At 33.9% G+C, this 15,167-nt stretch overlaps 1 protein-coding gene across 2 annotated transcripts in view; it reads right to left on the reverse strand.

Moving 5' to 3' along the window:
• Positions 1-14,502, reverse strand: part of LOC129787493 (uncharacterized) — a 39,700-nt gene extending 25,198 nt beyond the window's left edge. Inside the window, exons 1-7 of one of the 2 annotated variants that reach the window (XM_055823109.1) lie at positions 14,353-14,502; positions 13,929-14,207; positions 11,491-11,881; positions 10,913-11,418; positions 9,990-10,083; positions 9,865-9,922; positions 7,269-7,352 (exon numbers count right to left, since the gene is read on the reverse strand). In XM_055823109.1, the coding sequence (XP_055679084.1) occupies positions 7,269-7,352; positions 9,865-9,922; positions 9,990-10,083; positions 10,913-11,418; positions 11,491-11,881; positions 13,929-14,116 (1,321 nt within the window). In that variant the 5' untranslated portion in view covers positions 14,117-14,207; positions 14,353-14,502. Of the gene's footprint in view, positions 1-7,268; positions 7,353-9,864; positions 9,923-9,989; positions 10,084-10,912; positions 11,419-11,490; positions 11,882-13,928; positions 14,269-14,352 lie in introns of both variants that reach the window. The other variant, XM_055823108.1, reaches the window with a different exon arrangement.
• Positions 14,503-15,167: the final 665 nt, after the last annotated feature.

The raw sequence follows: 15,167 nt of genomic DNA on the forward strand, positions 1-15,167 counted from the left end.
TCATGATGTAGCGATAGATGAAAATAAAAAGAAGGATAGCCCTGTAATATAGCCAATTTGAGTTGGTATTGTTGAAAATTCTTTGAGCAACAGGGAGTTGTTATACCCATAAATTCAGTATAATTGAAGACTCAAAATCATGTCTTATATGCGGGGATATTTCATTTTACTCCATATACCCAAATTAGTTGGAATTGTGTTGAAATGAGAGAAAATTTGTGGGTGGTATTTACATTGAATTGATGTGTTTTGATAATGAAAAGGGAGTCAATCACGTAGTACGGAGAAAATCACACCCCATTAGTGAATCACACTTGACAATCAATTCACATTTACTTAAGTGGGAGATGATACAAAATTAAGCTTTTATGGGATGCCCCCCCCCTTCGATGTTGGGAAGGTTGCCTTTTAGTTGCATCCCGATGATCAACAATGTGGCGATATTTAATCTAAATGCATTGGGTCACATGCAGTCCATGCGGACGATATGTTATGCATAACATAATCGAATTGGAATAAATTAATGGAATATTCGATATTTAATAATTAATCAAGCTATTCATTTCGTCCAATTGTCTCTACCATGTTACTCATATGCAGATAATATTGAAGCCCTGTCTGTACTCACATTTGATGAGGTGAAATTGTGTGCTGTGATGGATAAATCTAGGATATGTATTTGAGTGTACCTACTATTGATTAGGTTGAATATGTTAAAGGAATATAAATTGATCAATTGCATCGGGACAATTACTGTCAGAGGAACCCTCTATTATTACAATTTGTAAGTTTCTGTTAAAGTCCCCCCAACATACAAGTATGTTGTGTGCATGTTAAGTACAAGACAGCCAGAATATAATACGATAATCCACGTTATTCTAAACGCCCAATACACACATAATCATTACAATAATACATTATTAGCAAAGGAGACTGGCTTAACCCTAAACCCAATAGAGCTTTGTAAAACAAAGTAATTTAAGAGAAAAAACTCATTTTATTACATGAATATATTTCTCAAAAAAACTGTCTATATTCCCATTGAGAACAAAGAGGAAACAAGGTCAGATTTCAACTATTTTAATAATTCCCGTAATAAAAACTATCCAAAAACCATTCAATTTTATTGATCAACAAATTATAATTATACTTAAATTTTTTTTATTGGGAATTTTAACCTTAAACTCATTTTCAGCCCTCAATTTTTCCAGGTAATTAAAAATAATGAACATTTTTAAAAATCTGTTTTTGAGCAATAATAATAAAAATATGTCAAATAAACTCAAATTTCAACACCATTTCAATTAATATTTATTGATGATGATGTTTTTTTTTCACATTAAATAAATTAAATAACGAGAAAAACTAATTGCAAAAATTATTAACCTTTATTTGACTTATTTCCCCAATATTTATATTTGGCTTTTACAACCATATCGACTTACAATTATTTGTTTTTCCATTCTGATTCTATTAATTTAAATTAAAACACTTTCCCCCCAAAAAACAGCCTAATTGGAAATTGTGCACTGTAGTATACATAAAATACTCAACATAATTCCCTTTTTGGATTGAAATCCTTAAAACAAGGAGAGATGAGAAAAAAAGGATCAGAGAACTTAACGAGGAGGTAGCGCGGGCTATTTTCCCATAGAATTTTTCCATGAAAATACACCTTGAGAGAAGAATTTCTTTCACAAAAATCTTTTCATATTACACATTGTCTCACAGCATGAAGGTATACACGGTGGTATATTTTAATTCCACTTCATCAAATCTTAGACATAATTGGCAACGACTTGTTTTTCAAGCAATTTTTCTTCTCTCTGAGCAAAAGAAAATTTTCCTATCTGTCGAGAGATATCAAAATTAAGATTAATTTCTATCGAATTTTCTCTTCTTCTTCTTCTTGCCCTCTTGATGTTTTTTTTCTCTCTTTCATGGAAAATAGGTGCGGTGCTGATGAAAAGATGCTATATGGATATATTTTTTCTTAGTCTCTCCGTCTCTTGCTGTGTTTTTGACATGCTTTCAAGCTTCTGATTCTACTAATTTAGTCAATGAAATTATAATTCTGATTTTTTTTCATGCAATTTTCACAACGATTTTCTTTTCCATGAATCTTTCTCAAATGACTAATCAATTGCTTTTTCTATGGAAACGAGATACTTTTCTAATATTCCTTCTATTTTTTTCACACCTTTGTAGACAAATAAAATTCTTATATACAAAAATGATGCCAACTTAATATTCTCAATATGCTGTGGTTAAAGAAAAAACGGCGGAAAAGATGAACTTTAAATTGCTAAACTATGATACCTTTTTTCCCACCTTCTTCAGAGAGAATATTGGAAATGTGCGGATAAAATATGTGTATATATGGCTTTATTTTACGAAGATAACTTTCATATTTAAGGCAATCAGAAACTTTAATTGAGTGAGTGTCTCATGAATTTTCTTTGACATAGTGTAGTGACTTTTCCACCATCAAACTGGCTGCCAGTGAGACGGGAAATGAGTTATTTAAATGGGAAAATAGTTATAAAGGAAAGTGTTTTATACACGAGCAATAAAGGTCCTGCTCCTCTTTTTTTTCGTGAATGGCGATGAAAAAGAACTTTGAAAGCTCCAAGGAAAAACTCGTGGAAAATGGAATTTATTAAGTATCATTTAAGAAAAAAAATCTATAAAGTCCACCTCTTGTATAAAAAAAAGCAAAATACTTTAACCAACTTTTACACATAACTTGAATTTAATTGAGAATTTAGAGAGTTTGTATAATGTGGTTCTAGGTAAATGGAGGCAGAGCTTTTTGGAAAATTCTACATAATAATAGTGCCACAGAAACCTCATAAAGAGAAAAATTTAAAAAGAAAATTTAATTATTTTTGGTTTATTAAAATTAAATTAGTCGTAAAATGAATAGGTACACCGTATTGAATCATAATTCAATTAATTCCATAATACATCATGTATCACGGTGTCACATTGACAATTCTATTGTGTTGCCTAATTGATAGTGGCGAAAGGTATATCGTTAATAATAATAAATTCACTATACACAGTGAAGTTTTATTTATAATTTTGTGGGGAAAAATTCAATTAACTGCCGTGTTTGTTGCTGTGATTTCAACGGGGTTGATGGGTAGGGGTGTGGCATGAGGCGAAGGGGGTTGTAATTATAGAAGGACGAGGTAAATTGTCGCTTCGCTCCAATTTTCCTCGCCCCGCTTCGCGGGGGGTTTTGCGCTTCGCGCAAGTTTTAGAGAGAAATGATGATGATTTATAAGTATGATTGGGCACACCTATCAATCCCTAAGAAAAATTTGCAAAGACAAGAAATCATTTTCATACAACATTTCAGGCGCCAAATTCAAAAATTTGCAAAAACTGCATGAAATCTCTATGGGGGCTACCTGAAGGGGGGCTTTGGGAGGAAAATGAATACGGCCATCTGAAACGGCCTGTTATATGGGGCCTCTGTACCAAATTTCATCGCGATCGGACAAACGGTGTGGATTTGTATAGAAAAGTCGGAACGACGATTACCAACAAACAGACCTTTCTTTATTATATAGATAGATGGTGGCACAATGCTGTAGCAGTGAGTATCAAAATCACACCCTTCACCTTCAACCCTCACTAATTCCTCTGTCGTCCTTGTTTATCACTACACCCTCCTCGCGTCATTGATTCATAAGCAGAAAAATGAATCTTGTGATCTCATTTTCACAACACGGACCGTGATTGTGTTGTGTATATATGGAACAAAAAGCTCTTGAGAGAAAAATGTGTCTTGAGAATCCATTTGGTGTCCCCACGCACCCCCCATCCCCAACCCCATCTCCCATTCCATTTAATATATACTACAACTCCCTTTGGTTGTTCGTGATGTTCAAAAGGATATGGCCCCGAAGAATCTCGCGTGTCAGAACAACCACCCCCAAAAGACACCATCTTCTCCCATATCACCATTTCCAAAGATATAACACCAAGAGATTGTATTAAGTGACAAAATAAATAAGGCTTGGGATACTATTATGGGGTAGAGGTAGGGTATATATGAGAATGTTAAAGGAGCAAGTGAGAGAGCAAAGAGGTAACATAATATTTGTCTCTGGAAAGCTTCGTCATTAACGTGCTCTGTCATATTTTCCTTCTTCATTTTCCAACCGTTGAGCTGCCACTTAGTCAATTCTCTCTCCTCACTCGTATTCACTCATTTTCACCCATATATGTCTCATGACCTTTTCTCGCGAAGACGCTCACCTTCGGTCCCCCACCCACCCGCACCTGTTATTCCTGCTCCAATACAATGCACTTGCTTCAATGAAGAAAGAATGAAAAATTTCATGGGGATGCAAAAGGTGCCAGAGATGCACCAAATTTTCCTAAAAGAATCTATTTGGAATGGATTTTCCATATTTTTTTTTGGACTTTAATAAGAGACACGAAAAAAAATTTTTTTCAGGAAAAGGATCTGATAAATCTTTTATAATTTTTTATTTTAACAAAAATTGAAAATTCGAAAAATCTTGAGGAATCTTTTAGAAACAGATTTTTTTTAGATTATCATAAAATAATACAATTTCAACTATTTCATGAAATTTTAAGCTTTTTCCAAACCCTTAAGTGACTTTATTAGCCCCGCTCTCCCCTACTGATAAACTGAAGCTTCAAAATGCTATATTATTTACCCCTAAAGCCTACAATATATTGCCTAAGTGACTTAATTAGTTGTCTAATTTAATTTTTTTTTAAAACTATTTAATATTTTAATTAAAAATAATTAAATTCACGACAGAATGACAAATAAGGAGAAGAAAATTGTTGGTATATCATTGCTCTTTGTACCTATCTATCAGGACTTTATGAACTTATGTATGTATGATAATTGTCTTCTTGTATTTATGTAAGAGCAAAGTGATGTCTTTGTTTAGCTACATTTTTAGTTATAGTTTTAGCTAACTTTTAATCACCTTTTAAGTTTACTTTAATGCTTTTTCTTTTTTAGGGTTTATTTGTCTGAGAAAAAAATTACTTTTTCTTAATAATTTATTTATTTTTTGTGTTAAAAATATGATTAATTTTACTTTTAAATAAAAAAAAAGTAAAACATCTCCTCCTCAGCGACTTCCTTCTATTCCTTTTCATATCAATATGTGGGAGGAAAGTACAGTCAAAGATTTACAGGAAGACACCGACAAACTCGATTAGAAACTTTTGCAAATTCCTCACAACTTTCCCACCATTTTTCTCACTCTCTCCGTTCCCTTGGTGGAAATAGGAAAAATATTTTCTCGCATATTTTTCTCTTGTGTATATATTTTGTTTTTCTCATTTTTACCACAAAAATACGTGCGGCAAATGGAAAAGGTGAAGAAAACTAAGGGTTTTTTTTAATGTATATTTCACAGAAAACTTTCTCGCGCTTCCCAATACTTTTGTGGCTTATTTTTTTCATCTTGAGACAAGATCAAAAAAAATCAGAAAATGATAAGAAAAATTTGTCAGTAGCGGCGAGATGAAAAAGATTTTCTTACCACACCGCTGAAGATAATTTTTTTAATCTTATTTTCATATCAATTTCATTTCGATGACAATCCCAATGGCTTTTCCATCTTTTCATCCTCGTCTTTTTTTCTTCTTCTCTTCTTGAAGTATTTTTTGCCTATTTTCAAGTCTCATGGCTCGTATAATTACTGTGTCGTCCTGTTTGGCAGGTAAGATCTTCCCTCCCCCGCATTCTAAAGCTCATTTGAAATGTCACCCGAACCCTATCCGAGTTTTAATATACTTTTACTCAATTTATTGAGTTGTTTGCGACGAAGTATGAGGTATAGACGGGGGTTGTAATAAAAAAAAATAGTGCACATAAAATTTAACCCACCCATCTGGCATACACACTACCATCCATCCACCCTTAAAAATTCACCCTCATTGGGTTCACTGTATATTGGAATTCATTCGTTTTCAGTAGTATGTGCTGAAACGTAGAGTTGTTTGTAATAAAGATTACAGATTTTCTGCAATTTTTTTAATGTTTCTTTTATGCGTTTATGTTGAGGATATTTTAAGATTTTCACCCTTAAAATTTGCTAGAGAAAGAAATGTGAGAAAATAAATTAATTTACAACAATTAGGACAAACATTTTTTTTTCGTTAAAGCTCTTGACATTTAAGTTTCAATTCATTTAAAAAATCCTCACAAAATTTATCAGAACGAAGATTTTCTATCAAATCTAAAGCCTTCTAATTCAGTTATCAGAGCTTTAATTTCTGAGTCTCTATCTAATAACAGAGATAGCGAAGACTCTTTGAAATCGTTTTCAATTTTTAGTGATTATAAAGATTTGATTTCTAATTTCGTTTTTTTTAATTGAATTGAATTGAATTAAAAATTGATTTGAGTTTTTTAAACGTTTTTGGAAAAACAGCAAGAGCTTTCAAAAACGATTATTTATCCAATTTTTGTTAATCAATTTTATTTCCGATAAGTTCTTGCAAATTATCTTAAATTTTCAGTCTATAAATCATTTAATTCCGGTCATTAAAACCCCGCTTAAAAACAATTTATCATTAATTTCAAAACAATGAGAATCAACTCTGCAAAAACATCATGATGATGAAAATCTATGTTGAACACACAAAGGTGAGTTTGTAGCAATAAATATATAGTTATAAGGGCAATTTTTGCACATATACTATGTATATTTTTGTGTAAAGTCCAAACTTTTTTTTCCACCTTCAATACATGTTTGCGCGCGAGGGATGGAAAAAAGCAGCAATGCAGAAACCTGTCAAAATACATGTTTTTCAATAAAAATGCTCAAATATCAAATTGCAAATATTTCACAAAAGGAAGAAGTACATTGGACGCGCTTTTTTCTCTCTTACTCTCATGCGCGCCCAACCCTCACAAAAAAAATGAGCCCAATCGTGGCAAAGTGACGAAAATATCAAGGAATATTTTGCACCGTTCTATAGCCTGAAATAATAATTTGAAATGGATGGAGTGTGGGGGGAAAAGTGGTGGAAAATGTCACACAGAAAAGGAGAGAGAGAAAGAAAAAAAAATCGTTGACAATTTTTTCCTTTTGCATACATCGACGAATCTCTTGAGAAGAAATCGCGCACGTCTTGGCAAGAGATAAGGATTCATACTATGGGTATCAAATGGCTTTTGTGTGTGTGCAAAATGCGAGGATGAAGCCTCATTTGGTGAGTTAATAGGGAAAATGCAAGAGAATATTCACAAACAGACTTACCAACTAGCGCCAGGATCACCGTCAGGAGTGGAGCTGCTGGGAATCTCACGGAAACATTAAACTCCAGCATTTGCAGAAGATCCACTGCAAATGAAAGGGGGGAAGGAGTCGTTTTAAATTAATAATTCGCGCACATTACATTCACCTGTCTATCAATATTTTGCCATCATTTCTGCCCTCATGATTCCCATCATCATCACCCCTTCCCATGTTTTTGCTACATTTTTTTTTCTACATCATTGTGTTGAATCTCAAGCAGCAAGTCAATGGGTAATTTTGCGCAATTTTTTTTCATACTGTGTGTGTCACCTCCAAGAAGATTCCCCGGAGACTTTAGCAATGAGTGAGAAAATTACAACCTAACCCTCCCCCTCAAAACAGCAGCCATCGTTTATTGACGCCGCCAATATGCTGTGGGGTCTTTCATTATTTCTCTCTATTCAACCCTTAAATTTAATAAGCAAATAATTAGGACATTTTTCTCCTGTCCCCAGAACCCTAAACAAAGTCACTTTGAGCCACGATTAATTTCTCTTCTCTACTCTTCTGACACACACACATACACAGAAGGAACCCCCTAAAAAGTCCAAAGTAAAAATCATTAAATGAAAAAGCTGAATTAATTTTTTTCTGCTCAATTTGGTAAAGCCTCTTATTGAATGCAAATCAATATTCTGTTCACAACACTGTGCTGGAGAAAAATTCTCTCAATCATCATACTCAAAATATTACTAAAAAAGGTAAAAAAAAAATGCAAAAGAAAACTGATTAATTCCTACTTATTTTATTACAGTATTTTAGAACTTTTTAGATGTGATTTTTAGAAGAATTAAAATGAATAATAATTTGTAAAAAAAAAGTATTAAATTGTAAAATATTATTAAAGGCCTTCCAGGTATTTTTTCTATCGTACTTAATACCTGTTTGCCCTACTTGTTATAATTATTACGCAAAAATTAGCTTCCGATCAATAAATTGGTCCTTAACATGTTATTATTGCATAAATTCAGTAATATATTTTAAATAAGAACAAATTACCTCGCCCAGGATTAATATTAAAAAACATCACGTAAAAGATTCAATATTTTATGACAATTTATCCACGCTCTTTTGCACAAATTAATTGCAAAATTTTAATTTAAAAAAAATTTAAGAGAGCTCCAGAATACCAAGAGAGCCAATCATTCATCTAAATAGATACATTACTAAATTGCCTCAATATTTAGTTTGTCCTCTCGGTAGAAGGAGTGCCGTATTAAATATCAACCCCCAAAGAGGTATCTTACCAATATAGTTTGAAGACGAAGGTTCGTTGAATAGTAAGAGACAGAGGTCAGTGTATTTTAATATTAGAAAAGGTCACACAGGGAGAAATTGATTGCCACCACACACACACACATTACAGTAGAGGAATGATAATCTTTGTATATTAATTCCTCACCTCGGGGGTTCTATATGGAATTTATGTATTGCCTTGCATTGCATTGAGTCCATTGAACGAAATTTAAGCCATCTTCATTGGAGACAAATTGTCTCGCGCCAGAAAGGCAATTTGAGGTCAATTGGAGAACAAATTGGTGCATTGTCTAGATTTAAAATTATTTTAAATATTTTTTCTTTGGATTCTCAAATTATTACTAATTAAATATCTTTTTATAAATCTGAATAAAATGTTTTACATTTAGGTCAACGTATGACCCAAAGGACGCGAAAGGATTAGACTATAAGATGCAGAAATTTTTAAGAAAAGGATTTTCAGATTTTCTGGAAACATATTTCATTAATTCCTTCTCAGAAAACACCAATGAAACATCTGCAAGAATGTTTCATATCTTTAAAGAGACAAAAACCAACAGTGACGTCATTTTTTGAATTTTTAGGCTAAATATTTGTCGGCTTTCTGAATCTCTGAATCTTTTGCAATCATCTACAATATTAAGAGAGATTGGGGCTATTTTAATCTTTTTTGTTGTTGTATAAAACTGGAATTTACACGATGTTCAGAATCTGTTTTTTTTTAATAGATCATATCTGTAAGAAATTTCATATTTTTGTTGTATTTTTTGTCTTTCTAAATGTTTCATAGATGCTTCATCAATGAGCTTTAACAAAGTGTGGTTGAAACATATTTCAAACTTATTTATTTAGATTACATTGCAGAAATTCATAAGAAAATGATTTTCTATGATTCTGGTAAAATGTTTCTTAAATTCTCTAAAATCCTATAAAAAAACCGAAATGAAACATTTGCGTGAATGTTTCACATCATTAAAAAGACCAAAAACATGCTGACGTATTTTTTGTTGAATTTTTAATCAAAAATTTGTTGGCTTTTTCAGCTGATCCTAGTTTCTTTGGCGATTGCTGAATTTTAACGCAATATTACGCAATTTTATCAAAAATCTTTCATCTAGAGAATAAACCAATCAGTTCCGGAGATCACGCAATTGGCAACATGGGGAGAAACTTGTGTTTATTGATGGCATCTTGTGGGGACAAAGTGATGGCAAATTATTATTGGATGCGAATTAAGCCACAAGTAGACATCATGTGTCCCCAAGACGCACACACAATTGCTAAATATAATACTACTCACCTATAAAGACGAAGATTTGGTGGTGAGAATACCTCAGTAGCATTGAAATGGAGACAGTCTGTGGGGAGGTGGAGAAAAGATTAATTAGTGATGCCCTATAGCCATTGGACATGAATTGAACTCACGAAGAGGAGCATTATGAAGAAGGCAGCCGGGTAGGAGCCTCTGGCCATCCACCACATCGACACGAATCGATAGTGCTCCCCAGTCACGACATTCCTGCAAGAAAACCCATTGGAGCGTGAAAAGATGCCAAGAAAAAAAAGGTAGAAAGTTCCAAATGGCGCGCTTCACTTTTCCTTTCAGCGGCTGCTCAATCGACTCATTTGCTGGTTTAAAAAAAAACTTTATTCGATTGAAAATAATACTTTGCAAACCTCTGACCCTGAATTCTTTTTTTTTTTCAACTTCTTCAGCAGCACACTGAAGATCCCTCAAGGCCCTGACTTAAATGCATAGTAATTTCGATGAATTTGCATTGCCACACATTTCCTGTCATTGCGTGGGAAAAGTATTTGATGCATTTAATGCCCACCATTAAAAAAAAAACTCTCCATTCAGCACTAAAAATAAAATTGAGTGGATGGCGATTTTTTTATTAGGTACAATTTCTGTGAAGCCCAAAATAGCAAACTCAATAAATTAATTCTATTTTTATTATGAAAAAAGGCACAAATATTTCAAAATTTTGATGGAAATTTGTTGTATTTTTCAGTTGAATTAATAAATTGCAATATTGCCAATTTTTTAAGCTGTTTAAATGATTAAAATTATCCTTGCATAGGAAGCACAATCACAAATCTTTTTCATTTTACTTTCTATCCGAAGGTAGAACTTTAGTGCAAAGTAAATTTGAATAGAGCGCAAAGGAAATTCAATGTTTTACTATAATTTTCTTTCGAAAAATTCGCAATGAACACTAGAAAATTGCAAAAAACCAGTAGTATCAAATTTCTATTTTTACGACCACCACTGTGTCAAAATGGAATTTAACGAAAATTGCAAAGTTTTATTAAAAAAATGAACAGAAATGGCAATAAAAACTCACCTTAAGTACCCCTTGTTGTCTTCCTGTTCCGCCAGGACTTTCACGGAAGCCATGAGGAGGTCATCATAGCCCAGAAATTCTTTCAGGATGAATCGGCTGAATGTATCGCCGAAGCATTTATCCTTATCCGGGTCCAACGTCACCGTGTACACGGGAATTTTCAGCCTCTGTCGCGTGGTGGAGGACAGCCTGAGGAAGCCATACTCCAGTGAGTATTCCACAATGTACTGATCCTCCAACCAGACAGCATTGACGAGCTTCTCCACTTCCGGAACACTCGATCGCAATTCGCCCTCCTTCTCTTCGGCACCCTCAATGGTTGATTCATTTAGCGTTTGATTGGCGTACACAATGGACTCTTCGGTGACCTCCTGAGCGGCTTCCAGCTCACCTTCGGCAGCTCCTTCTTCTTCCTCCGTTGACGCCAGGAGCGTCTTGGAGACGTCCGAGAAGAGGCTGTCGAATTTGGTGCGCTCCATCATCACCATCTGCGTCTCAATGTAAACCTTTACAAAAGAAATACAATTTTTATGAAAGTTTCATCAAAAAATAACAAATCTTTAGTTAAACTTCCTCACCTTCACATACTCCGTGGCAGCATTGTGACTCTCATTGTCCGGCAAGGGATCCTTCTCAGCCGCCTCAACAACCACCCCATTGGGATCTTGCTCATGGGGTAGCGTTGTTGAGGGATCAATGCTGACCATCCCCTCGCGATGATTATTCCGCATCAGCGTGAGTTCAGTGTCATCCGGTGGTGGAACTGTTGCAGCCGCCGCCGCCGCCGCCGCCGGTTGGGCATTCTTGATAATCTCCACCCGCAGAATCCCATCGCGAGGCCATTCATTCTTCACATGCTCCAGGCATGTGGCTGGCGTCTGGGAGAATGTGATGTGGATGTAGACGAGGATGAAGAGCGCCATGAGAGCCTTCAGGAGCATCAGCAGTTCAATGGCACGACGCATTGGCCTGCAAAGTGAGAAACAAACAAAAAATTCCATCAACGCCCCAAATAATTCATCAATAAATTGCCAAAGACCCAAAATATTGATGAGTCTTTCTCTCTGGGTCATTTATGGGTTGTGACCTCGAACAATGAAAATATTGTTCTTCGTGTTTATATACTTTAAAACTGCAAGGTGAAGGTTTTCTTCTTTTTTACAAATTGTTTGCGTTGAGAATTTAAAGTGCTTTATGGTGTTTGTACACAAAAAAAAAAAAGAAAATTAAGTCAAAGCTCTTTATAATATTTTGCTAAAATGTAAATTAAACAAGGATTAAATAGACAGAGAGAGAAAGATAAAAACGATACGCACGCAATGTATCAAAAAGTTGAGCAATAAAATCTATAAAATTCACAAAATGGCTCAGTTCAGGTGTTCAGGTGACTTTCTTTTTTTAGTGAGGTGAAAGAGAAATTAAATAAAGAATCAAAAATAATAAAGAAATAAAAAAGAATTAAGAAAACTTGAGTTAGATAGAATGACACAATTTTTCCATAGCTTTCGGCTCTATAGTTTTACTAATAAGTTTTTTTCGAATTCAATTTCAATTTAATTTCTAAGAATAATAAAAATAAGAATAGATTTTTAATAAATAAGAATTAAGTAGGTAGCTTTTTTTCCCTTTTTTTCTTAAAGATATTAACTTTTGTAATTTATTAAAATATGAATAAAGTATTAATTCTGTTAAAAATCTTTTTTTTTTTTTAAATGAAAAATAAAATATTTCTGGAGCAGTAAATCATTGATTTTCCAATTTTAGCAACGATTCGAACTGTTTAAGATTTTTTTTTTCAATTGATTTCAACTAACTTTTTCAGCCATCAAGAAAGAAATGAGAAAAATATCAGCAGTTTTAGAGCATGTAGCTTTAATGGTTATAAAGGATATTCTAGGATTTCCAGGTTTAAAGCAGATTAAAGGCAAATAAAAAAAAGTTAGTTTTCTTACTAATATTGGACCTTATTTGACTCTTTCGTCAGAGCTACCACAAATTCATTAAAAAGATGTTTAAAACTGGAATGTAAAAAAATTCGGTTCGTATTATTCAAGAATTAGAGACTTAAAACCCTTAAAATGATAACAACTTTTACCTATTAAACAATCAAAAATTATGGGAACCGCTAAAAAATAGTTTAATCATGAAAATTAAAGATTTATGATTTTATTTTTCAGTTCCTCTCGTTGAATTATATTTTTGTACTTTTTTTTATTTTTTTTATATTCGCCAATAAATTCTTTTAGTTGAGTCATTTTAAAAATTAATGGGTTGCCTTTGTAATCAGTCAGAGATGATAAAGCCCGGGTTATTTATTCATTTTGCAGATCACTCTCGTTTGTTCCCTAATATGGACTAATTTTTATGTTTTTGTATATAATGGGCCTAATTCAGCGACCAAGAAACCCTTGAAATCTTTGAATTTTGTACTGAAATTTCAAGATTTCAAGTGAATTTCAAGGGTTTCTTGGTCGCTGAATTAGGCCCAATGTTTGTATTTTACTTCTTTAATCTTTAAATTTTTAAAAGTTTAACAAAATAACTTAAATTTATCTTTAAAAAATGTTTAAAAAAGCAAATAATTCACCCAAATTCTAGAAATTAGGTTATCAATGAGACACCTTGACTGACCCGCTCTCCATTCCGTCCCAACGTTCCCAATTGCAGAAAAAACGGAAGAATTAGGAAAGAAAATCATAACCCAATAGAAAGTTTTTAAGTTAACGATTTACAGGAGTTTCTAAAATAATTTTAAAACAATTTTATTAAAATTTTTAAAAGTTTTTTTAATGTTTCTTACCCGTTTTTTAATGCAAGAATTTAGGGCACCGTTTTTGCGTAAATTTAGTGCATTTCACGTGATATTTTTAAAATGAAAATTTGCAAATCAATTTAACGCAAAATTGCAAATATTTTCTGACCAGAAACTGGAACTTTCTGGTCAGTAGTGAAGAGACAGGGAGAGAGAGGGAAGAGTTTCGTGCCAAGATGTAGTAAAAATAACATTTGGTCTTACTTGGGAATAGCCTGGGCATAGGCGAGTGAAGTCTTGAAGAAGAGTGCATGAAAGAGGCGATCCCGGACATTCATGAGGGAGTTTTGATTATTCCTGGGGCGGTTGTTGTTGTTATTGTTGATCAGAGGGCCCCCTGGTACGGGATTATTCTCCGGATTGACCGGAGGTAGGACGTTGGGCTCAGTCATCGCTCCCTCTGTGTTCCCTGCTTTGGTGTGTGTGTCTCTCACTTGGTCCTCGACGTTGGGATGGCTCAGTCTCCGCGGGGATTCACACTGCCTGAGGACGTAGGGACCCAGCAGATGGGGGCAGGTGAGCGTGAAAGTGACAGAAGAAAGTTCTTTGTGAACAAAAAAAAAGTGTTGAAAAATTGCAAATTTGCAGAGAATTCGACGGGGCAAAACAATACAAAAAGTCCATTTACCTTATCTCGGTGATTTTCTGCAGCGAAATGTTTTAATTATTTATTAATTCCGTCACCATATCACACAAAATAAATAAATTTATTTATCAAATTTCCCCATAAAACTTTGTCCTGTTTTGCTTGACATGGGTTATGGACATTCATAGGGAATGTCAGATGCCCCATAAAAGTTTTAGTCAACATGCGGGACATACGTTGAGATCAATCTTACAGTTTGTAACGTGATTTTTTTGTGCAATCACAGTAAAATTTGTTAATTCTGCAGAGAATGGTAAAAATTTAACAATCTTTTCTCTTACTTTTGTTGATTAGTCCAGTTCTGATTAACAATGTTTTGTTTTAAAACTAAAAAATAGTATCAAGATTGTAAACAATCCGACGAAGCAATCAGACATTTTCTACGACAATCCAGAGTACTTTTGTTGGAAGATGTTTACTGGGATTTTATCTTCTTCTTTTTCTTTCTTATTTCAATCACATCGTTGTGTCCACTCTGCGTTTTGTGGTGTGGGTGTGGAACGTATGGAACTTACCACTACATGAGCATGTTTGTGTGGAACTTGTGCGGAAATTTTTTTTAAAAATTTAATTTTCCAGGAAAAACTCATTTTTGGGGTGGCAAAAGTTGGCGGGGGGCTCAGGGGGGCTCAAAGAACGTTCAGTAAAAATTTGGGAGCGCAACTCGCCGGATTTTTTTGTGGAATTTGCACGACTTTTTTTGGCGCGGATTTTGAGAGTTTTGAACCAGGGGTGCTAAACGACGCAGCGAGGCTTTCTGGTTACAAAAATGGTAATTTCGCTGGGAAATTCGGCGG

Source organism: Lutzomyia longipalpis, chromosome 1 (assembly GCF_024334085.1).
Source record: "Lutzomyia longipalpis isolate SR_M1_2022 chromosome 1, ASM2433408v1".
Lineage (NCBI taxonomy): Eukaryota > Metazoa > Arthropoda > Insecta > Diptera > Psychodidae > Lutzomyia > Lutzomyia longipalpis.